At 35.3% G+C, this 26,995-nt stretch overlaps 1 protein-coding gene across 2 annotated transcripts in view; it reads left to right on the forward strand.

Moving 5' to 3' along the window:
* LOC126886612 (mediator of RNA polymerase II transcription subunit 1) overlaps window positions 1-26,995 on the forward strand; it is a 61,863-nt gene that overhangs the window by 29,047 nt on the left and 5,821 nt on the right. For both annotated transcript variants that reach the window (XM_050653599.1, XM_050653600.1), the window contains exons 7-8: window positions 5,513-6,064; window positions 12,102-13,586. In XM_050653599.1, coding sequence (XP_050509556.1) covers window positions 5,513-6,064; window positions 12,102-13,586 — 2,037 coding nt within the window. The remainder of the gene's footprint in view (window positions 1-5,512; window positions 6,065-12,101; window positions 13,587-26,995) is intronic.

Below are 26,995 nucleotides of genomic sequence, written 5' to 3' on the forward strand. Positions count from 1 at the left end.
GCCGAACGCTCCAACCACCGTCTAGTGAGAAAGGCTCCATATGATTACATGAGCCACCATTGGAATGTCGTCATGCGTTCTAACCCTCGCACGTTTAAATTCTTATAATGTGAAAGCGCTTAGTCATGTAGGCCTCAAAAGACCTCAGGCCGTATAGGCTTCAAAAAGTGAAAAAAGTCCTGGGTGTAAATCAGGTAACAGCAGAAATTATCGTGACAACAGTTGAAGTGGGGGTAGATTTGCAGGATCTGCCAAAAGCATATGGCACACATTTAAATGACCGGATGACTGAATCACTATAATAGTTTATGTTCCAATCAACAAAAAAGGATTCACAGGACAATTACTGCACCATTGCCCTTATACCATGCACTAGTAAAATCATAAAAAAACTTAAGCCATACTTGCTTCGCGAATGGGACCCCCATGCCAGAAAAGGTCCCCAGAGTACAAATTTTAAACTTAAGACAGATTATCAAAAAATCAAGGGAATTCAGTGTAACCCCGCATGTGTACTTTATTGATTCCAGTAAAGCATTTTTTGTCTGTGTCATTTGGAACAAAATATAGAAAGATCCGAAGGATCTAGATGCTTCAAAACACCTAGTCACGTTACTAAAGAACCTGTACGTAGAAAACTCAACAAAAGTGAGGGTACATGGAGAACTGTCAAAATCGTTTAGGGTTTAACATTTATGGAGAAGTCATTATGTGCGAAGCATTCTAGGAATGGGAAGGGGGCATATCAATTGCCGGCAGAAGAATCAACAACTTACGGTACCAACTCTGGAGGATGCACCCAAAAAATCAAATGAAGATCATCAATGACCAAGAGAGCAATGTCACCAAAATTGGTGCAGAATTATTTCCCTAGCATCTGAAAAGTTCATCATCATCATAAGTGGCTCGACAATCCGTTGTGGATCTTGGCCTGCTCACAAAGAAGTCGCCACTCCTGTCGATTCCTGGCAACTTCCCTCGATCTTCTGACCCCTAGAATTTTTAGGTCTTCTTCAACATCATCAATCGCCTGAAAAGTTGCCGAGATCGTTATGATACCCAAGCCCGGAAAGAAAACAGAAGAGTTGTCTTCCTACAGACCGATAAGTCTACTGCCAATTCTTTCCAAGGTTTTTGAGAAGCTATATGTTAAAAGGCTAAAAACTATAATAGACGAAAACAAGATAATTCCAGATCACCAATTCGGATTCCGCAATAAACACGGGACAATAGAACAAGTTCATAGAGTGGTAAATCAAATCAATAAGGACCTAAATAGTAAAAGATATTGTTCAGCAGCTTTCCTCGATATATCTCAGGCTTTCGACAAGGTGTGGCATGAAGGATTGCAAGTTAAACTAAAGAAAATTAAAAGAAAAGAAAGGATGGTTTAGATTTGATTACAGTACAGCACCTCTACTATGTGCTTATACGTATTTCGGAATAGCCGTTTCCTCATCGGAGCACCTGGGTAGAGGCACTGAACTGAAATCAAATCCTTTCATCCTTTCCGGGTAATTATCAAAATAATAGGGAACTTGCACATTTTTTTTTTGTTACATAATAATGTTCAGTTTTGTTTAAAAATGAGATTTCCAAAATTTCACGCTTCAAAAACTCGTAATAACTTAGAAATACATATTTAAAGTCTTCTGCGGTATAAAATAGTTCATACGACCCGTGACGTCACATAGTTTTACATTAGTTATTATTATGGTTATATTTCGCTGTGTCTAGGTACACTCTAACGTGTACGCAAATAAAAGAGTTAGATACACGCGAATTAAACTTGATCAAGCCAGTGACTTCATTATTTAACGTGCGCAGTGACTGTATATTTTGGTACATGCTATTTTGATATGTTTAGTGTTTGTTTGATAGAAAAATACTTGTTAAGGGAAGGGAAGCAGAACTATTTAGATGTTTCAAACTTAATTGTAATAAATCAATGTATATATAAAAGTATATATTTAGGTTAGCAAAATAAATATATGTATTTAGTTGATATGACACGTACAAAATATTGCTAAAATAATTTTTATACATAAGTTAATTATTATAATCAACTATTCTAAATGGGAAATAAGCCACAATTTAACTAAAAAAATTATTTTATTAACGTTTCGACGTCCAAATCGGATGTCATTGTCAAAATACAAAAATTAGTCAGATTAATTAAATTATTAGAAAAATTTTTTACTAAGCAACACCATTTTTGTTTAATTTAATAATATTTTGTATTTTGACAACGACGTCCGATTTAGACGTCGAAACGTTAATAAAATCATTTTTTGGAAAAGTTCCCATTTAGAATAGTTGATTACAAAAATGCCACAAGGATAATAGCTTCAGAACAAGTTAATTATTATTGTGAAAGCTTTAGGTCTTCTTTTTATTTTAATCTTTTACGGTAATACATACTATTTCATTTATAACTAAAAAAAATATATATTAATTTATAGTCTCTTATCTTTTTCGTACTGTTTTAAAATGTTCTTAAACTCATTCAAAGAACTAAATAATTGTCCACACTCCGTAGTTAATTTAAAAACAAACACTAAACAAATAAAAAATAAGAAATCACTGACACTCTAACTTTTTTATTTGCGTACACGGTAACGTATACCTAGACACATCCTTATATTTAGGTATATTCTTCTTCTCCTTCTTTAGTTTATTGGCCTCCACCTACTTAAGTATTTGGCAAGCTCATCGTCGTGGAATAAGTCAAAAATATTTATATTCTAATGACATTTATCGTATGTCATTGTAATAATATATACCAGTTTGTTAAAATTGTAGTTTTATACTGTTTTTGAAGGAAAGGAACGAAGGTGTACTATTGAAAATAAAACCATTTTGTAAAAGTACGAATTTTTCTATGAATAGTTCAAGCGATCAAAAACACTTGTAACGTCACATAAATGTATTTTCTACTGACGTTTATAACGTCTAATTTAAAATTCTGTTTACTTTATTGGAAAAATGTAAATGTAAAACCAAGTGACGTCACGAAGCGTTTTCGACCACCTGTTTTAATTTGAATTTTTAATCGTCTTTAGGGGCCAAACGAAAGACAAACAAAACTTTTTTATCTTTGATACATGTTTTAAATTATGTTGTGTTGTGATTTATAACATTTTTTTCGAATTTAAAAATGTATGCAAGTTCCCTATTACCAAAGATGCTACTAGCACCATCTATGAATCGAAAGTTGAGTCAGGAAATAAAATTCGAAATTATTTATCCTCTGAGCTTTTTAAGTTGGAAAAAATAAAGCATAACAGAGTGGCGAAATACTCGACAAGTGCTAGTAGCATCGTTGGTAATTATTTTGATAATTACCCGGAAAGGATGAAAGGATTTGATTTCAGTTCAGTGCCTCTACCCAGGAGCTCCGATGAGGAAACGGCTATTCCGAAATACGTATAAGCACATAGTAGACGTGCTGTACTGTATTCAAATCTAAACCATCCTTTCTTTTCTTTAAGTTTATACTTTATTCGCTTTTGTGGATATAAAGGGAAATAATTCGCTAAAATTATCATCACGATGAATGACAGGACGTGAAATGTATTTTTAGATTTCCCTTGTCGAGTATTTCGCCACTCTGTTATGCTTTATTTTTTCCAACTTAAAAAGCTCAGAGGATAAATAATTTCGAATTTTATTTCCTGACTCAACTTTCGATTAAACTAAAGAAGCTACTGCCCCATCCCCACTTTCAACTTCTAAAATCATACCTGACAGATAGGCACTTCCAAATAAAACATGGAAGTGAATATACAGAGTTGCATCCAATAAATTCAGGAGTTCCACAAGGTAGCGTACTTGGGCCGATCCTGTACTTATTGTATACTGCAGACGTGCCATCAACACGACTTACCACTGTTGCGATATTTGCCGATGATACAGCCATTTTGGCGTCCCACACTGACCCAACATCAGCCTCTAGGAACCTGCAAACTAGTCTAAACAAGGTCCAAAACTGGCTAAAAAGATGAAATGGATTGAAATCAACACATGTGACGTTTACCCTCCGCAGAGAAACGTGCCCACCTGTTCAATTTATTAATTGTCAACTTCCACAATCTGATAGAGCCAAATACCTCGGAATGCACAAACATGACTGACTTGGACAAAACACATATTCACTAAGCGCAAGCAACTTGGTCTCAAATTAAGAAACATGTATTGGCTCATCGGTCGCAGATCAAAACTCTCAATAAACAATAAAATATTATTATACAAAACAATCTTAAAACACAATAAAACACTGAAAAACGTTTGTTTTTCTATACTTCCACAAAATTTATTACAACTATGTTATTACTACAGCTGTTTCGGCAAAGTGCCTTTCTCAAGTGATGATTTTGTGGAAGTATAGAAAAACAAACGTTTTTCAGTGTTTTATTGTGAGATAAAATGAACTTCCATCAAGTAACGGTCGAATCCATCAATCTTAAAACCTGTGTGGACCTACGGCATCCAGCTGTGGAGAACTGCTAGCAACTCCAACATATCCATCTTGCAGAGGTTACAAAATAAAGTACTACGAACTATTGTTGATGCTCCCTACTACGTCAGTAACGAAATCATTCAGCATGATATCCCTTCAGAAGCCATCAAAGAGGCCATACATCGTTTTAGTGTCAACGATAGTGAAAAAGTGTCAGTGCGCCCGAATCGGTTAGCGGCCCAACTAAACGTGCGCGATGCCAATGAAATCCGTAGGCTATAACGTCTACTGCCATCCGATCTATCTACATCACACAGACTTTATTAGTTTTTTAAGGCAAATGATTGTAAATTCATACCAACAATGTTTAACTTAGGTTTAGATATATTTAAAAGAGATTATTCATTGGAATAATACTCTACACGTGATCAGCTTCATTATTGTCAGAAAAAACGTTTATTGCCTAATAATAGACAAATTGCCGATCTCTCAAGGAGTTAATAAAAAAAATGGAAAAGTCACATCACCATACATATAAAGATGAGGCTTGTAAAAACAGTCTTCTGCATTTTTATATGGGTCTGAGTTTTGGACCTTTAAGGAAGTTGGTAAACACACTATAGACTCGTTCGAAATGTTTTGCTAGCGAATAATAATGCCAATTTTGCGTCTGAAAGATTGTTACTGAAGACATCGCTGCTTACTTTGGTTATGTGTTTGTCGGTCTAGCTAGGTCGGAAGAAAAATGTCTGACCACATTACTAAAGAAGTCCCGCTAAACCATTGCCTCATAGTTGCAAAAGACAGAAAGATAGAAACCAATCACAATATATGATCTAGAATTCAAGATGGTTAGCTGTCCGAAATGGACAACTGACTAGGTAGACAGTTATAAAAGGTCTTATAAGATCCTGGCGCAGAGATGCTAAATAGCATAGATGAGTTTACATGTACCAGATTGTACCAGACCAAGGTCTTTCTGTGTACTTTATTATTTCTTTATTAGGTTTATTTTCAAAAATGTGCATTTTTGCTAATACTTTCTTTTTTTAGATTTTGAAAACATGACTATGTTTGAAATAAGTGCACTTTCATCAACCCACATATCTATATCTCTAGAACATCCTGTAGAAGAAACCATGGCAACTGCAGAAATAGATCTATCGGATATTTCCAATATAATTTGTCGCATTCATAATCCAGGTACTCCACCGCCAGTGGCCACACCAGATATCGCTACAGAATTATGTTCGAAAATATTAAACAAATCTTTTTCAATTCCCATAACTCTAAGATCTGTGATAAAATTGTGGGAGAAACAATCTATGCGAAGAAATCAATATGGTGGACATGAAAATTTTAATTTGCCCCTCGGTTCTGGGGATCCCGGAGGGCCGAAGGATCCGGCTGGGGCAAATTTAGTTGAATTTGGCGGACTCAATGACAAGATTAAACAGGAACCGTCCAGTAATTCCGGGCATAACATGATGATGCAAGCCAGCCAGGGTATGTTTTTAAACGAATCTATGATGGCTTCAAATTTTCAAAACTTCCCACCTTCCGATGGGGTACTGACGACTTTGGAACTCACTAATATCCTCTCTGGTAAGTTTAAAAACCATTTAATTAGCATAGTTGGGTCCAAATCTTTCGTCTTTTGTATTGATACTATTTAAAAGTTGTTGAACTACATATCTCTATAGTGTCAGCCAGAATTACTGTATAGTCTGCATATCTATTGTTGTTAACGGTACTCCATAACTCAATAAATCTGCCGGTTGTGATGGCACTTTTTTTTATTCCTTTGGTCATCATTTCAGTGATTCATATGTTATATCTGGTGCTAAACCCTTCATTCTACCTTGAGTACCTTTGACTTTTGACTTTGAAAAGTTGCCACAGCAAAAATGATCACAAGAGCGTTACAGATGAGATTGATCAACTGCTTAATGACATGAAAGGGGGACATGAAAGGAGCCTCCACGTAGATTGTGATCACTTGTGAATACAATCGGGCGTCCCCTGGAAACGAGTAATGTCGGCTAATCCTTTCAACACCGGTGCACCAACAACACAGATGCAATCAAAATCAAAACGGTCTTTATCAAGGCCATTTTTAATGACGACCTCAATTAATATTGAAGGACTATCAGCAGATAAAGAAGACCTATTGTCTAATATGTGCAGAGAACATGGTGTCGATGTTCTACTGGTTCAAGAAACCCATAGAGGTACTGCAAGCCGCAGACCAAGGATTCGGGGTATGAAGCTCATACTGGAGAGACCACACGACCAATATGGTAGCGCAGTCTTCGTCAGACCAGATATCGACGTAGCATCCACATCTCTAACAGATCAAAATGACATCGAGATCCTCACAGTGGAGATAAACTCCTGTACAGTAACGTCAATGTACAAACCACCAAACGCTGACTTTGCTTTTGAGGAACCGAATAACTTTCAATCACAGCAAATCAAATTCGTACTGGGTGACTTCAACTGTCACAGTGTCGCGTGGGGTTACAACGAAACAGATTCCAATGGCGAAGAACTAGAAAAATGGGCTGAAAGCATGAACCTAAAACTTATTCACGATCCAAAGCAGCCTGCGTCGTTCAACAGCGGAAGATGGCGCAGAGGTTACAACCCAGACAATATATTTGTCAGCGACAGAATTGGAGACCAGGTGACAAAAATCGTTGGAAGCGCTCTCCCAAAGACACAGCACAGACCAATAATTTGTCTTTCCAACGCGGCAATCAGATACGAAATTGTTCCTTTCAAGAGAAGGTTCAACTTTACTAAAGCAAAATGGGAAAAGTTCTCTGAAACATTGGATCAAGAAGTTTCCCAGCTAGAACCTTGCCCTGATTCATACGATAAATTTGTGGAAATCGTAAAGCAAGTATCACGGAAATTTATCCCTAGAGGTTGTCGAACTGAGTACATAGCGGGGCTCAATGAAGAATCTAAACCCCTACTTAAAAGATACGAACAGCTATATGAAGAAGACCCTTTCTCGGAAGCGACAATACAGGCTGGGGAGGAAATGTTACATGCGATATCCGCCAACAGAACGGAAAGGTGGTGCAAGCTGGTCACGAGTCTGGACATGAAACAAAACAGCAGACGTGCCTGGAAGCTGATTCGGAATCTTGGCAACGATCCCGCTGCTCCGGCAGTCAACATGACAGAAGTCACACCCGATCAGATAGCCCATCATCTTCTAATGAACGGTAAGACGACATCAAGAAAGAACAAGGTGAGAGCTCAACGGAATATCGACGAAGAAAGAGATGTTCTAGGTACCTCTTTTTGTCTAGAGGAGATGAGAGGCGCGATCCATCAAATGAAAGATAATAAAGCGGCTGGCCTGGACGACATACGAACAGAGCAAATAAAGAACTTTGGACTAAAAACCGTAGAGTGGCTCGTAAAAATGATGAATTGCTGCATCCGTACATTACAAATCCCCAAAATCTGGAGAAAAGCTAGAGTGGTAGCCCTCTTAAAACCAGGGAAGGATCCGGCGGATACAAAGAGTTTTAGACCTGTATCTCTCTTGTGCCACCTTTTCAAGGCCTTTGAAAGAATGATACTGAACCGGATCGCAGAATATGTGGAGACTAAAATTATTCCAGAACAAGCAGGATTCAGACCCGGAAAGTGCTGCTGCAGTCAAATTCTTAATCTCACCCAACATATTGAAGATGGTTTTGAACGGAAGGAAATAACAGGAGTAGCGTTCATAGACCTAACTGCCGCCTATGATACAGTTAACCATCAACGGCTACTCGCAAAACTCTACGAAACTACAAAGGACTTCCGACTAACAAGGTTAGTGAAATGTCTCCTCCAGAATAGACGCTTCTACGTAACGCTCCAGTCCAAGAACAGTCGGTGGAGGGACCAAAAAAATGGGCTACCACAGGGAAGTGTCCTCGCGCCGTTTCTATACAACATATACACCAACGACCAACCCATACACCAACAAACAAGGCAATTTATTTACGCTGATGATACAGCGGTGGCAGCTCAGGGAAGAACCTTCAATGAAGTCGAAGTGAAGCTGACAGATGCCCTGGGAGACTTAGCTCTATACTATGATAAAAACCATCTGAAACCCAATCCCACAAAAACCCAGGTATGTGCTTTCCACCTGAGAAACAAGCATGCCCGAAGGTCGCTGGAGGTGGAATGGCGTGGTCAGATGCTGGAACACAACAAGACGCCAAAATACCTTGGCGTCCGTCTGGATAGAACTCTGTCTTACCGATACCACTGTCAAGATGTTAAGAAGAAAGTAAGTGCCAGAAATAATATCATCCGCAAGCTAACTAATACAAAATGGGGAGCACAACCACACACTCTCCGCACTTCTGCCTTGGCATTATGTTTTTCGGCCGCGGAGTTTGGAGCACCAGTATGGGCAAACTCTGCTCACGCAAAGAACGTCGACGTGGCTCTAAATGAAACGGTCCGTATAATATCGGGTTGCCTGAAACCGACACCTATCGAAGAGGTATACCCCATTGCTGGAATTGCTCCACCACCAATCAGGAGAAAAGTCACGTCAGAGGTAGAACGGAAAAAGCAGGAGACGGACCGAAGACACCCCTTATATGACCACCAAACTCAGCCAAGCAGACTAAGATCTCGGAAAAGCTTCCTGAAAACATCAAGATCCATCCCCGAAGCGCCAGAGACGCGCCGAATACACCTATGGCAAGCGTCAACTACTGCGACACATTTTCCTCCCTCGGAGGAAATGGCTGCTGGACACAATTTACCGTATCCGACTTGGAAAGCGCTAAACAGACTAAGAACCGGCGTTTCACGTTGTGCTAGTAACCTGAAAAAATGGGGATACCAGGAGGACGATACCTGCGACTGTGGCGCGGTTCAGACCAGCCGGCATCTACTATCATGCACAGAGATGAGAGAGACCTGCACAGAACAAGACTTAATTATAGCAAATGACAGGGCCATCTATGTGGCCAACCATTGGAAATACAGAATTTAAAGTTGTTGGTGTTCCGGACACGGAAAGTAAGTAAGTAACTGCTTAATATTCCCAATACTGACCTACGGATGTGAATCTTGGACCCTGAAACAATCAGAAAGAAGAAAGATGGACGCCACTGAAATGTTCTGTTGGAGACGAATGCTACGAATTCCTTGGGCCGACCATAGAACAAATAATTCAATTTTAAGAGAGCTAAAAGTTAGCCAACGATTATCCAGTAAAGTCCATCTCCAACAATTAAAATACGTTGGACATATTATGAGACCAAACACGGAAAACATGGAAAGACTCATTATACAAGGAAAGGTGGAAGGCCGAATAGCACGAGGAAGATCCCCAACAAGCTGGATCTATCAAATTACAGGAATATGTTGTAGCACTAAGGTATGGATAACAATGGCAAAAAAAAATAATATGTAACACGACAAATTAAACAAACATAAATATATCTATACTTGGTGCTACGTAACTTTTCGGAGTACCTCGGCAGCTCTAAGTTTTCAGAGACGTAGGGGGTGGATGCTTAATAGATTTTAAATATAATACAAACTCAAATGCTCGGGGGCGCCATTGGATAAAAAGAAAATGAAAGACGAAGCATACTTAAAACTTCAAAAAAATAACTTAAGTAAAAGGTTAATAAAAATATATAGTTATCATAAGATAAAACACATTTACATAAATATAAATACAACATGACTTACCATAGTGTTCTCAGTTGAATATCATTTTGGACCAAGAGAAAAGGATCAGATAATATTATCAATCAAAACATTACTGCAAAGTGAATCAAATTTTATTAAAATTAAAGAAAAAAAAATAAAAAAGACAAATGATGGATCTTTTGTAGATGTACAATATTAAAGATCCTGTTTACAAAAGCGATAAAAAAGTTTACAAACAATACCTTGTTATATAGTCCTGTCTTTATTCTTCACGTTGTGAATGTCCAAAGCACTACTTTTCACTGAATTTACATAAAAAGTACAAAAAAAGGTTGTTTCCATGAAAAGTTTCAGCAAAACTAAATAAAGTTCCAAATTATTCTGCTTTTATTGACTTTTAAATAACTTTTGAGGTATTTAGGATTATCTTTAGCACTTAATCCATAACTGATTACAAAAAGAAACTTAGGTAGTGTAGTATACACTAAAATAAACTGGCTCTTTGCCTAACAGCGGCATTTGGCTTGTGATTAGGAAGTCACGAAAGGAGAACAGTTTCCAACACTACATAGGTACTGCTTCTAATACTCTACATTTTCAGGAACTTAAAAAAAACTTGATTAGGAACTAAGTCAGAACTTAATCTTCGAACTTAACTTTCTCAGAAAACCGCCAAAGCGGCATCTGCCGAGGCTATAACAAACCTCTCTCTTTGAAAGCCCAAACTTCAATTCCTTAATCTCACAACAATGAATCTCTTCAAACCAAAACGCTTCCTTCCAAAAATCCACTCCATTTCTCTCATTCTACCCTACTCATCCAATCAGCCAATAAGAAAAAGGTTCAATCCTTCCTTCTTTCATCATTGACTAATAAAAAATAACTAAACTTCCTACACTTATTATCGAACAATAGGGAAAAACAAAACATATTCTAAGCACAACCTACTTAGTAGGGAACCATCAAAAATCAGTTCGCAAAGTCAGCAAACCTCTCTCAGTTCTAACAGTTTCAAAAAAAATATTGCTGAGTCCACGATTAACACCTGCGCTCTCTGATACTGATATTAGCACGTTTGTGTGTCTAACTCCCAAGATTCATGGAGCCAGTCGATCATTATAATACAATGTAACTTTTTTACATCACAAACTGAACGGGCGAGAATTTAAACACAGGAAATCGAATGTAGATATGACTACAAAATAATATTTCTTTCTTTTAACAAAACAGATAAACTACAACATTGAATTGAATTATAATTCTCACGTTTTTTTCGGAACAGAAATAAATTCCTTGAATTTACTTGGCAGATGAAGCGATATTCTTATGTCTACTGGGTGAGACAAAAATGTGCTACACTACATTTAAAATTTTTGGTTTCTGGGTGGGGCTAAATAACTAAGTTCTTTTGAACCGTTTCAATGTAAAAGACCTATGCATGAGTTAAAAGAAATGACCATGAGACAGAGATCTTTGGAGACAGACAATACACGACATCACGTCGACCACTACACTCCCTCCGCGGGGTCAGGATGGAAGAGAGAGACCTTTGACTACTGTTTACGTGGTCCAACCATCCATTAGTCCATAAAGAAGTCCAGTACAAACTACAGTACTGTCTGTACCATTCTGTAACCAGATTCCTTAAGAGAGGAGATAAAGACTCCCCCTGCCCCTGGCTAGCTGTGTTAATATGGTATTCTCAGTACATTGCGTATATCACATGACTCATCAGAATTTATTGTATCCACCTACTGCTTGTTTTGTCTTATCCTTTCTTCCATATATCACTAATACTTCCATATTGTCCGTTTCGACAGAACATATGTACATAACTTTGTTTAGAAGCATATCTTTGGAAGGTCTAGAACGAATATAGTTTTGGGACAACTTCTTTTTCCTTAATTATTATAATAATTATTGTTAAATTTTAAATTTCTCTTATTTTCAGAAAATGTGGATAAAGCGTCCAAGCGTCAAAAGCGTAAACACGATGACAGCAATAAAAGTGGCAAACGGAAGGTGGGAGCAGAAGACTCGGATTTAATAGAATCGTCCAGTTGTGATTCTACTTCAAGGAGTACCCCATTGTCACAAGAATTAGAAATCAGAACCCCGAATTCTATATTGGGGTTTCAAACAGATCTTGAGCTTTCAGCTTTAGATCCAATGGATATTCTAAATTCGGCCGATAAACCGGATCCAGAATTTGATCATTTAGATGATATCGAAATCGAAGAAATAGCTTCAAAGGATTTTAAAAAAGAAAAAGAGAAATCTCCGGGTGTAAGCAGTGAAGTAGAAGAGAAAGCTACTGGAGTAAGCATTATTCCTGTTGCTCCCAGTAGCTCAATAAAAGAAAAGCGTGCGGAAACTGCGCCTATTTCAAACTCCCTTACAATAACTCCAATTCCCAATCAACCAACAAAAAACCCAGAGGAGAAATCGAAGGAAAAGAAAAGCAAATCAATGCGAGATGAAAAAAGCAAATTGGATAAAAAGAGAAAAAGAAAAAGAGATGAAAGCCCAATGGGGCCGCCAGAAAAAGTACCCCATAAAGAATTTCTAGCTAAATCTTCTAGCGGTACTTCTTTGAAATCTACAGAATCACCACCTCTTCCTCCTTCAACTCCTTCCTCCCCTAGCTCTACAAAAAAGTTCAGTCCATCTCCTACACATAGTCGTCCAGCTTCCATGAGTGGTAAATTAAGTCCGAATATGATTAAATCTAGTCTTAAGTCGAGTTCTTCGCATCACAGCCCTAAAAATTCACCAGCACACGTTCCCAGTAGCCCAAAGCAAGGCATCTCTGAACTGTCCAGTCCAAAACATCACGGTACTTCCCCGAAACACCCTTCAGCGACGGGTTCGGGGAAACCCAGTATGTCAGCTTTAAAGAGCGCCGCTAATTCACCTTCCAGTAAAAGCAGCGATTCTAAATCTAAACCCAGTTTAAAAGACAGCTCTCGCGACAAAGAGAAAAAATCGTCGAGTACCTTTAGTGTTTCAAATCAAAAAAACAAGAGTTCCTTAAACAAAGTGAAATCGTTGGAGCTGAATACCAGTGATGTGTCATCAGACGGTCTGCCTTCGCCCAGTGGTAATAGTGACTCGTCAAAAAGTAGTTCTAATCAGTTACGTACTAATCGTAGTAAAGGTTCTTTGTCGGCAATAGTCGATAAGTTAAAAGTAAATGCTCAACATTGTGATAGTTCAACGGACTTAAGTAGCAAATCGAGTAGTAACAAGGATAGGACTACAAGTAGCAGTGCTAAATCAAACGAATCTAGTAAATCGGTGCTTAAAATCGGGGATGCAAAAAACTCGGAGTATATGGTTAAGCCGAGTTCGGACGGGATTAAAATTACGATAAATAAAACTAGGAGTAAGGATAATTCTTCGAGTAAATTATCAGTTTCAACTCTAGCAAATAAGGGTAAGTACTTAATTTTTTTATGTAATTATGTTTATTTACAATCTACATCATTAAAAGAGTATTAAGTAAATTTGTTCCATGTTTTTTGGGCATGAAGAAGAGACTTCCAATGATGTCTCATCTTATTCTATTTATGTTTAAGTTTTAAAATAGGTCCTGAGGCCAGGTTCTATCTAGTCTCCTTGTGGCAGGGCCATTATGGAATAATTCCCTTACTAACTCATTGTCATGGTGAATGGTACGCTTATTTTGTGACTCCGTGGCTCGATGGATTTCTTCTCTGATGAAAGGTATATTTAAGTAATCGTGAAGTGTTTGATTACTTACGTACCATGGTGCATCCACTATTGATCTTAGAACTTTAGACTGAAATCTTTGGATGATATTCAGTGATGTTGACTTTGCACAGCCCCAGAGGTGTTGTCCGTAGTACCAAATAGGTTTGAGTGTTGCTTTGTACAGAAGAATTTTATTTTGGATGTTTTGTTTTAATCTGCGTCCAAGGAGCCAATACATTTGCCGGAATTTCAAGTCTAGTTGTCTTCTTTTGGTCTGTATATGTTTCTTCCAAGTAAGACGTTTGTCAAGATGGAGGCCAAGGTATTTAGCGTCTGTTACTGTTGGTATAGTATTTTTACTACAAAAACGTTATTACGTAGGTCAAAATTTTTGACGTAAGAGAACTGTCAAAACATTAGAATGTGACTTTTCATTATTGCCGTGTTTATAATAAACATAGCAATAATGAAAAGTCACATTCTAATGTTTTGACAGTTCTCTTACGTCAAAAATTTTGACCTACGTAATAACGTTTTTGTAGTAAAAATACTATATTCGTACATTTTCCATTCTTACAGGTGGGCATGTATTGTGGCGGTTGGTAAACGTTATTTGAGATGATTTTGTTTTGTTTACTTTTGTTCGCCATTTTGTGTACCATTCACTGAGTATGTCCAGATGGTGTTGCAGGTCTTGTGAGGTTGTATGTGATCTTCATTTACTGCTAGTATTGCTACGTCATCAGCAAAGGAAGCGATCGTAGTATTATGAGACTCTGATATATCGGCTGTGTAGAGTGAGAAAAGCAGCGGCCCGAGAACACTACCTTGCGGAACTCCGGAGTTAATAGGACAGAGGCTGGATTGTTGGTCTTTGAATTTTACTGAGAAATATCTATTTGATAAGTAGGATTTGATTAGGAGGAAATAGTTACTAGATAGTGCTAATTTTACTTTGTAAAGCAGACCTCTGTGCCAAACTTTGCCAAACGCTTGTGAGATATCTAGGAATACAGCGTTGCAGTATTTCTTTTCTTCGAGAGTTTTTGATATTTCATTTACTATTCGATGGACTTAGTGTGTAGTAGAGTGATTTTCCCGAAAACCAAATTGATGTTCTGGTAGTAATGTTAGGATTTCATGATCTGCGTATATTCTTTGTAGCAGCAACCTTTCAAAAACTTTGCTAACGATTGGGAGTAGACTGATGGGTCGATAAGATGTTACTTCATTGGGCGCTTTGCCTGGTTTAAGGATCATTATGATTTCTGCAAATTTCCATATTTTTGGAAAGTATGATAAACTTAGCATGCGATTTTAATATTGTAACGAAAAAGCGATGGACTACCCAGCTAATTGAAATAATATTCGAAAATATTACCTCAATTAACCAAGATAGCCATCGTCACACCCTTAGCATAGCTCAGTCACTCAGGTGTGTGTTCGTCTTGTCCTAACCTCAGATATGAACTATGAAAATTGGAATGGAAGCAAACAAAACATAGTTTTTAACTAATCATGTTTATTGTTCATAAAGATATAATAAATAAAATGACTTAGTAAATTGCATTAACAAATGTATTCAAATTCTTGCCAAAAACTAACAATTCTGGATTATACTTATGGCTTTTGGTAGCTGATGGTATCTTCTTGATGTCGTATGGTACTGCTGTTGTAGACTTCTCGTAGGCCTGGGCGGATCTTCAGCGCAAGGCCCCTGCAGCTAGAGGTGGTGGTTGTGCAGTCTGGATGTCATTGTCTTTGCCTTCAAGTGTGCATCACCGGTGATGTGAGGCTTAGGTTCCCGAAGAGGGAAAGGTTGATCTCTTTCCAAAAAACTATAAAACAGAGACACATATCAATCATCAAGAAGAAAAACCAAAATATACCTTTGCCAAATAGTATTCAGAAATAGTAATTGGCAAGGGTAAATTGCATAGAATTTAGTTGAGAATAGTTAAAATTCTGATTACCAAACGTGCATATTAATAGATGAAAAGAAATATAGAAATCAAACACATGTAAATTAAAAAGATTTGAAACTAAAATATTAGAACACATAGTCTGACATTGGAAGTTAGGTTAGATATTTATAAAAAATGTTATAAGAAGGAATGGAATGGATGGAATATAATGACTGTAAGAAATTATTAAAAAAACTATGTGTAACTCACCCCAAGAGGAAGATGATTTGTTGAAATAGAAACGATTTATTTTTCGAATTACATGCCTTTTTAAGGATTAATTTTTCCCTTCCAGTGTATGTCAGGGAGTAGGGGGTCAAGTCGATGAAGTGACACTGTCATTGAAAACGACATTTAAAATGACAACCAAGTACTATGAAGTAGCGGCCTGTTCCGTATTGAAAATACAGATATTTGGAGAGTAAGTATGTACGAGGTGCGTTCAGAATGATGATTAGATTTTAGATGAAAAGAAATATATTAAATAGAAATAACAGAGGATAATAAAAGAGGATAATAAATGAGCGCCAACCGATTTTTAAAGGGGGAAATGGGTAAACCAAATAGAAGAAGATAATTATTAATGAAATATTAAAGAAAATAAGGTAAAATAATTATTTAAAAATAAAATATCAAAGATGTGACGTTTGTAACGTTACAATATTACTGTTAGCATAATAATGGCCTTACGAGGAAGTTGTTTTAGTACTTATGCCGAGATGAAGTCATAACATGTAGCCTTTCGTGAGTGGAGTTTGGTTATTTCTTTCTTGACTTCTATATTTAATTTGGTGTAATATAAGTACTTAATTTGGTGTAATTTATTTTCCTATGTAATCTAGCGGTATATTTACTACTGTTTCATCATCATCAACAGCTATTCCATCCATCTTCAGATGTCAGCCTCCCTTATGTGTGCCCATTCCTTTGTATTCATTGTTTTTTGCATCCATTCGTAACCAGTCATTCGGTTGATGTCATCGGGCCCAGCTGGTTTGAGGTCTGCCTCTACTTCTTTTGCTTACCCTTGGTCACCATTAGAGAAATCTTTTCGTCCAACGGTTGTCTCCATTCTTCCTATGCTTGCTGCCCAGTTCCATTTTAATATGGCAATCTTTTGGATTGCATCTTTTTCTTTTGATGTGATCGTCTTCTTATTACTTCATTGAATTTGCAATCGCTGAACTTAATATTGAGCAATCTCCATTCCATAGTTCTCTAAGTCACTTTAAGTTTGTCGACTATGTTGTTGTTAAAAGTCCATGTTTCAGTTCCATATCTCAGAACCGGCAATACGTACTGATCAAAAATTTTTGCCTTTGGGACCAATGTTTTTTAAATGCATTCCTTTTTTCCAATCCTGAGAAAACTAATAAGTATTTTTTTTTAATTTAAACGCAGAATGAAAGATTACATCATTATCGAGGGCCGAAAGTACCTGAAAACGTTTATAATGTATATGTTACAGTTCAAGTAGATTCTCAGTTAGAGTTGACTATTCCTAGTTCGAGTCAGCTCCAACTAAAACGAGCAGTAAAAGTTGATTTGAAAAATTTAATTAAACTTTTACTAGTTGATGGATGTAACGATTACCAGACTACACAACAAACATGAGTTCTCCGTATATCATAAACCTACCCATACTGACACAACTATACACAATTCATCATCCCATCCTACACAACACAAATTAGCAGCCTACCATAGCATGATACATAGACTGACAGAAATTCCTAGGACAAAAAATAACTTCGAGACAGAACTAAATATCATTAGACAAATAGCAGTAAACAATGGCTATAACGAACAAACAGTTAACAACATTTTAAACCAAAAACTCCATAAGAAAGCCTTGAAATTAGTGTATCCACCACCACAGAAAGAACCCAGTACCTTCTGCTCTCACACATATACTGGCAAAATAACAACAAAAATAGCCAGATACATAAAAAAGAAAGGAATAACACCAGCTTTCAGAACTAACAACAACTTAAGCAAACATATTAAAAACAATAAAAGCCGAAAGAGAAAGCAACTACAGAGTGGTGTGTACAAACTAACTTGTGGTGACTGTCCGAAAACTTACATCGGTCAAACTGGCAGAACTTTTGACAAACGGATAGCAGAACCCAAAAGGGCTTTCAACAATAGAAAAACAGACACTTCTACATACGCACTTCACCTTCTAGATCATAATCATTCTTTCAATGAAGAGTTTCAAATTCTACATATTCAAAATAAAGGCCTTAAGCTATCACTTTTAGAATCAATGGAAATTAATAAATTGAAAAATACAGATATAATTCTGAATGACCAACTCGAGACAAACAGCTCCCCACTCCTCAACCTCTTCAGTTAAAGACTTAAAAAGTCAAACACATTGTAAAATATATCACTTGAGAAAGGCACTTTGCCGAAACAGCTGTAGTAATAACATAGTTGTAATAAATTTTGTGGAAGTATAGAAAAACAAACGTTTTTCAGTGTTTTATTGTGAAACTTTTACTAGTTTGAGTTGACTATTCCTGGATCGATTCAGTAAATGTTGATTATAGGAGTATAATCTCATGTGCTTTTTGATGATTGTGCGTCTCTTTGTTTTGACCGTTTCAACTACTTATCATGATTTGAACATATAGGCCAGGAAATGAAGCTGAAAAACTGGAAAAACCTCACAATTTTTTCGTCCATCATCGATTTGTACAAAAAATTTGAGATTAGGCTCATTTTACCCTCTAGTACATTTTCTATATTGAGCCGTTGTACGCTTTTGGTTTTTTAAGGGTGATAACTACCCCTAATTATTGTAAAAAATTATAAAATAACATTTTAAACTTTAATATGGTCAACATTTAGTTTTTATTAGTTAAATCATCATTGTTTTATGCTTTAGGATATAATATTATAATATTTCAACTCTGAAAACCACCCTCGTTGGAGCTATATATAAAAAAATTATTTATCCTAAAATAATCATTTCGGCTTGCATCGATTTGCATAAAAATTTGGGATTAGAATCATCTCACCTTGTACTTCATATTCTATATCATGCCCAAGGGCGTTGAATATTTTTAGGAGTGTAAACTACCTCTTATTGTCAAAAATTATATAAAACATTGTAAACCTGAAAATTTGGTTTGGTTAAATAATGACTGTATTATGCTTTAGGATATAATCACAGAATAAATAACCACACAGAAGCGAAATTCCTGCCGAAAACGGTAACATAATTTTCATGCTCATGTGTCAACGTAACTGGTGCAACCTCACTTTTGCGGCTGACGCACAGTGGTTCCAAATGCTGAAAACGTGGTCATGGTGCAAAAAAAGGAGTCCCTATTTAGGTATTTTCATGTTTACAGTTGTTTTCTCATACTATCGGTAGAGTCCTAATAAGCAGGTATGACGATCAGACTGGATGTATTCTGGTTCACAACTCAGGAACAAGTGGGTCATGTCCGGGGTTATTTTGGTCGGCAGAGAAAGTGAAAAAGAACGTTATATTGAAAACGCTGTAAAACGTTTTGTAGTTTGTCAATTTTATCGCTGTAAAGCAGATTCTTCTTTATAACTCTTACAGGTGTCGATAAGAACTGTTTATGTTATGTGCCTTTCTGTTTTTAAAGTTTTGTTAACTGTTATTTTTTTATTGCTAATTTAGTTTTGTTTCAGTCAAAACGCATGTTAAGAGTAAAACCACCCATTTTCTTTGTTTCTAAAGATATCAGGGACATTCAAAAAACAAAATGTTCACAAAACGTAAGACTACAATACGATTCCGATGTATACTCACATTTGTACCTCGTCCTCCCTATAGGGTGTCTCAAACTCAACATAAAAACATTTCTTTTCTTCCACACGGTATAAGTATAAAAAAGAAGTTTGAGTAAACCTTTGCACAACTGTGTAAATACTAAAATAAATCTAAAATAATAAAATTTTGCGGAATCCGTTAATCTGTTCACGAAAAAATCAACTATGAAAATGAGCATAATTTTCTAAAAATAATCTCATTAAAAAAAACTTTGTTTATTCTAAGGAACTTCCGACCTTCAAGACTCAAGCTACCAAAGTAGCTTGAGTGAGATACCCATATCTCCTTGTCGAACTCTTCTCTGTAGTTTTATCTTTTCTGTTTGTTCTTCCGTTTTACTTGCGATGTTGCACTGTCATCAACTCTATTATTGCTTAAGGCATTAAGGATTGTCTAAATTTCTGTGGAGTCAAATGTCTTTAGTCCAGGAACCGAAGCTTTTCACCTTGCATTTTTTACAGAATAAATCGATTTGCTTGAAAATTTAAGAAATAGTATTGGATAGTCCAAGAATCAAAATCTATATGATGCCGAAAGGCGCTTTTACCATGAGGGTGGTTGTCACCCCATCTCGGGGGTGGAAATTTTTTATTATATTTTGACCGCAAAAGTTATAAAAACGTTCATTCTAAGCAAGAAATGTTCTGTACATTTTTTTGATAAAATTAACAGTTTTCGATTTATTCGCTATCGAAAGTGTTAGTTTTATATCAAAAAAATCGATTATTTTCGATATAGGTTTTATATACGCTTTACGATTCACTCAATTTTTGTCGTAGAAAATTTTTTTCAAAACAAGTTCTTGGGAATTAAATAACCTACAATTTCAAAACATTTTTTCGTATCTCTGATGCTAATCTTTCTATTCTGAAGAAAATGGCATTTTTCACCAAACTACAAAAATTCTTTATTCGCTTTTAACTCCAGTTTTTTAAAAACTAATCATCCTAAGCCAGTCAAACCTCTAGGATCTTTTAATAATACATAAATAAAGAGGACTGAATAAGGCCAATCACTAAAAACACCGCTAATTTACATTATTGTGCTTGCAATTGGATTTCTCCTTTTTTTTTCAAAAAAGATATGTTTTTTAACCGTAACTTTTGTATTTTTTAGAAAGTTTGGTAAAAAAGAATTTTGTAGATTTTTACAATATCTATAAGGCTGTTAATATTAAATCCTTTTAAACACCTCAGTTGCAAAAAGAGGTGACTTTGAAAGGGTAGTAAAGGTGGTTTTTGCATGTTGTTACAAGTTTTAATTGTCAATAACTCACTCAATTTTTGCCGCAGAAAAGAATTTTACAAAGAAGTTCTTGGGAATGAAATAAGCTACAATTTCATATTTAAACATTTTTTCGTATCTCTGATGTTAATTTTTCTATTCTGAAGAAAATGGCATTTTTACCAAACTACAAAAAATCTTTATTCGCTTTTAACACCATTTTTTTTAAACTAATCATTCTAAGCCGATCAAACTTCTAGAACCTATTAATATTACACAAGTAAAGAAGACCAAATAAGGTAAATGACTAATTTTAATTATGGTGGTGTTTAGGAGATTGTTTCCGATCACTTTTTCTCTGAAAAAAGTAGGGACTGACATTCTTTTCCTTATAAGTCACTTAACTTTTGAGCTAGAGAATTTTTTTGTGTTTCTGGTGATAGATATTTTTAAATACTTTAAATTAGTCTGAACAAGTTATCCTCGAAAAATGCATAGTTTATACGTCTTTGGACTTTGAAACTACAATATTTAGCATTTGTCGAAGAAGAGCTAACATAATAAAGTATAACTCGATTACTAAAATTTAAAAAAATAGTTTTGTTTATTTTTTCATAAAGTACATTTTTGTTAAGTAAAGTTGTTTTGATAAAACGAAAACTTTTTGAATTATTATCAGAAAACTGATTAAAAACATTGATTTTTTCGATATAAAACTAACACTTTCGATAGCGAATAAATCGAAAACTATTAATTTTATCAAAAAAATGTATAAAACATTCTTTGCTTAGAATGAATGTTTTTACCAACTTTTGCGGTCAAAATATAATAAAAAATTTCCACCCCCCGAGATGGGGTGGCAACCACCCCATGGTATAAGCGCCTTTCGGCATCATATACATTTTGATCCTTGGACTATCCACTACTTATCCTCAAATTTTCAAGCAAACCGATCCATTCTGTAAAAATTGCGAGGTTTTGTTCTATTTTAATCTTCATTACTTGGACTACTTCTCCTAATCTACCATAGCTATCCAGAATGTTATATTGTATACATTTGATTTATCAATTAGTGGTCTTATTACTTGTATAATATGATCTATAACCTTTTCTAAAGCTTGCTCTTGTCCCCGATGCTGATAACTATCCAGTTTGTTCGTTAGTCGCAATGTAATTATCTTCACAAACAGCTTATACAAGACTGATAACAGGCTAATGTGTCTGTTGGCCCATGTTAAATTACTTTTAAGCTAGGTATTTTCGAACAACATCCTGACATGTCATTTTGGCAGAAAGTTTTATTGGCTGATACAAGAAAGTGTTGAAAACTGCATTTCTAATGACGATGGTGAAGATTGAATAACTTTTAAAAGCTGTTTTGCCTAACATTACTAAGAATAAATACACAATTTTCATTAAGGTGGTGGGCGCAAAATCTTGGTCCATGTGCTATTTAAATACATTCATTTTTTTCGAATCCTGAGAAAACTCAAAAGTATTTTTGAAAAAATTAAACGCAGAATGAAAGATTACATTATTACCGAGGGCCGAAAGTCCCTGAAAACTTCTATAATGTTTATTTTAATAAGTTACAGGGGTGAAAAAAAAAGAGAAAATTTAGTGTGATTTTTAATTTCAAATATTTCATTCAAAAGAAAATTTTTGTTTAGTCTAAGGGAATTTCGGCCCTCGATAATAATGTAATCTTTCATTCTGCGTTTAAACTTTTCAAAAATATTACTTTTCTCAGGATTTGAAAAAAATGAATGCATTTAAATAGCATTTGACCAAGATTGTGCGCCTACCCCCTTAATGATCCAATATTTGGGATTATTAATTAAGATTTTCCCGATATTTAATCATATTAAATGCCTTGATATTCCCAAAACGACTTAAATCCAGGTCCTGTGATTTTAATTTTAGCACTTCCAAAGACTCAAGATGTGTGTACATGGGTATAAATGTGTATAAATAATAAGATGTGTATAAATATTGACAATATAATTTATGAAGTATTAGACCTCTTCCTACAGTTATACCTTAATTATTTTTTTTTTATAAAAATCTATGATTTATGACTATCATCATGCCACGGCTTTAACACATTTTGGAAATAATGTGTTGAAATGTTATACGAAATAATTTATATAACGTTTCAACAATCGTTTTCAAAATACAAATTTTTCAAAACTTTGAATTTTGAAAGCGATTTCCATACTTGAACTCGAGGTATTAAGGAAAATATGTCCAATTACATTTGTGGTTAATTCCCAAAAAATATAACATTTACAAATAAATACTTTGTTAAACTCCGTTCCCTCAACTCAGACACATTTTGACAGATTCAGTGTAGGAAACATACAACACAAAAACTCTTACCTCACACTATTAACAGCTCAAATAAACTTACCCTTTCATTAAAAAAAGAAGAACTATTGGAAATAGTTGGGAGTGTATACTAAAGTCATAAAATTTTGTGTATTGTTATGCTCTACTTTAACTATTTATTTAGATTGATTGGCAAATTCTTAATTCAATTAATTATTCAATTACTTTAATCACTGCCTATGTAAAACAAAAACTAAATTCAAATTAAATATTCCAATAAATTTTATTCTCAGGGCTAATTCTGTATTTGATACAATACCTATGATTTGTGGCTTCTAGTATTTCTAGTTGCTCACTTCTTTCAGGATGGAACAGGGAAATTAAAAAAATAAGCCGTGTACATATGATTTTAAAAATACTAAATTTAACTTTGTTGCAACAATTTCTTATTTAATAAATCAAACTTTAATTCTGATATCTCTTTGTTTTAACAAAAAAAAATTATTTAAGTAAATTTTTTATTTTCTCATACTAAATTTAATAAATTTTTCTTTTATTCATTTGAATTGAATTCTTAAATTTGAAATGACTAACTGCGTTATAGTAATGTTCAATAAACAAATAAACAAATATGGTTCTGATATAAACAAATTCTCTCCCTTCTGACAAATAATTTGACTAACCTTTTTGTTTCTTCACTTCCTCTTTTTCCGGATTGCGTGGTCCTCGATGCTCCTAACGTACTCTCTGGATGTTGCGAAAAGGTATCTCTCGTCCAAACTGCTTCCACAACAACACACAGGACTTGCTCGAATTCTCTTACTCAATTTTCTCCTTGCTCGATATCTTGTGCAAATAGATATCAATCAGCTACTCGTTCTAGACAAAACAAAGGAATCTCCCTCGGACCAGGAATTTTAACTTTTCAACCGGTCGACGATTTGGTTTCAACTTGATTCTGCTCGCAAAGGCCGATCACAGCACTATACACTGATCTTTCACTTTTGGAAACTCGACTGCTCTCCTCAGATATCCATTATCCACTGACCCTCTCTTCTCTCGCAAATTCAGACTCCAATTTTCTTATCCCTTCTACTGATCTTTTCCACCCAATCAAAAACAAGCCTCTCTCAAAACCTTTCATACCACATTTCTGAAGAACCAAATATTTTTCTATATAACTTTCCAATTTGTCAAATTTTAAGAAATATCATAATTAGATTTTTTCTACATACCACTTTTACTTCTAAAAACTAAAACAATATGTTTACCATCATTAAATCTTCCCGGAAACATTTTAAAAACATTATTGTTCTCGTCAAACGATATATGTCCACTTTCTAATCACGAATTGTTTGTTAGTGTACCAATTCATTTCGTCGAATCATTATCACTAATCGGTTTCTCTTTCTTGAAACACTGTCTAATAGCTAAATTAGATTGGGATGAGAATCTATGATCTAATGGTCTTTGATATAAATTTAATTTTCTTTTTAAATGATGAACTATAATTTTTTTTTAATTAAAAAAAAAACAATTCTACAACAGTATACATATATTCAAAATATACATAATAGGAAACATACAACACAAAAACTCTTACGTCACACTATTAACAGCTCAAATAAACTTACCCTTCCATTAAAAAAAGAAGAACTATTGGAAATAGTGGGAGTGTATACTAAAGGCATAAAATTTTGTGTATATGTTCAAAATATATAATTTCAGTTATAATTTAACATATTATAGTGCAGTGGTTCCCAAAGTTTTTTAGTTCGCGGCGCACTTAATAAACTAGAATTTTTCCGCGGCGCCCTGAGTCAAAATACTGATTTAACGTCTAACTTTAACTGTAGTTAATACGGTTTCTGTTGCAGTTGATATGGTTAGGTTAATTTAATAATAATGAAACATACTTTAAATTCACAAACAATTTATTGAAAAAATAATTACAGTAATTAATGGGATAAATGAGCTTGTTCTTGTTCATTACACAACTTTTCAAATCTCGGAATCAAACTGGACACAGCTACCCTCATTTCTTGTTCCACGTTAATTTTCGCACGGTATTTACTTTTTATTACAGCGACCGCCGAAAACCCAGCTTCGGACAAATAGGATGTTGCAAATGGAATTAAGATGCGCAGAGCTTTACCACTCAGCAGCGGATATTCATCTTTTACTGATATCCAAAAATCAGTTAGTTCCGTGCAGCCAAACTTTGTCTTCAACGTATTGTCGCAAGCCAAATCAATGAGATTTTCTTTTCTAAAGAAGTAAATTCAGAAGGAGCTTCCGCTCTAAATGGATCTTGAATCCATGCAAACTGGTCGATATTATCAGCTTGAAAGTATTTTTCGAACCATTTGATAAGCTCTGATAAGTGATCCGCAAAAATAGATTTAATATTGCAAGAGATATTAACTTCATTGGAGATAATAAACTCCTGCAACAAGGGACAACAATCATTGATATTATTATCATTAATTTTTCTCTTCCATACTTCTAATTTTTTTCTGAAAGCTGAAATCTTCCCCGTCAATTTTAAAATGTGCGTGTTGCGGCCTTGCAGGGAGAGATTCAACGCATTTAACTTTTCAAAGATATCACATAAGTATGCTAGTTGAATCAAAAAATCCGTTTCTACAAAGTACTTGGCATACTGATGTTTTTCTTCTTCAAGAAAAATGTACATTTCTTGCCGTAATTGGAACGTACGAGACAAAACATTACCTCGAGAGAGCCATCGTGAGTGGCAGTAGTATAACAGAGACGTGTGTTCTGCACCCATATCCTCACACATTTTTTTGAAAAACCTTGCTTTCACCGGCCTAGTTTTTATATAATTTACCACAGTTACCACACGTTCTAAGACCAAATTTAGTGAAGGACTCAGATTCTTTGATGCAAGCGCTTCTCTATGAATGATGCAATGGGTCCATACTGCATCCGGAGCTTTGTTTCGAACAAGCGCCTGTAATCCTCCATAACGGCCAGACATTGAACGACTACTATCAGTGCAAACACCAACGCACTTTGTCCACTCCAAATTGTTTTCAACCACAAATGTATTCAGGATCTCGAACAAGTCTTGCGCCTTTGTACTTGCAGTGATTTTTTTACAAAACAGAAGATCCTCCACAATGGTATTATCATCCAAGAACCTTATGTAACAAATCAAGTGTGTATCTTTACTAGAATCTGTTGCCTCATCCAACTGTAACGCAAATTCACTTTCTTTTATTTTTTCAATTATTTGATCATTAAGATCCTCCGCCATACGCTGAATTCTGCGACTGATGGTGTTGTTAGATAAAGGCACCACTGAAAGAAGTTGTCCCGCAGATTCTCCGATCATAATGTTTACCAAATCTACAGCAGCCGGTAGAATTAATTGTTCTGCGATTGTGTGGGGCTTTTTACACTTTGCAACTTTATACGCAACCTTGTATGATGCCAGCAAAGCATTTTTAGGTATCGACAAATGCTTGGAAAAGTTACCTTTTTGTTGCTTCAAATCATTTAACTTCCTGGTAAAAAAGCTACGAGGTTTGTCAGCAAAGTTTGGATGATTGGCTTCCAAGTGGCGTTTTAACTTACTTGGAAGCATGCATTCTGGAGCCAAAAGTTTCAGGCACAATACACATTGTGGTCTCTCTTCATCATTGACGTTTGTTGATGTAACGCCAAAATCCAAATAGCTGTCATCATATTTACGGTATTTTCGTTTCTTCACGACTCTACCACTAGTTTGTGGTGCATCCACTTTATTTTTAGAACCACCTTGTTTATTTAAATTCA

This window comes from Diabrotica virgifera, chromosome 6 (genome assembly GCF_917563875.1).
Source record: "Diabrotica virgifera virgifera chromosome 6, PGI_DIABVI_V3a".
Classification (NCBI taxonomy): domain Eukaryota; kingdom Metazoa; phylum Arthropoda; class Insecta; order Coleoptera; family Chrysomelidae; genus Diabrotica; species Diabrotica virgifera.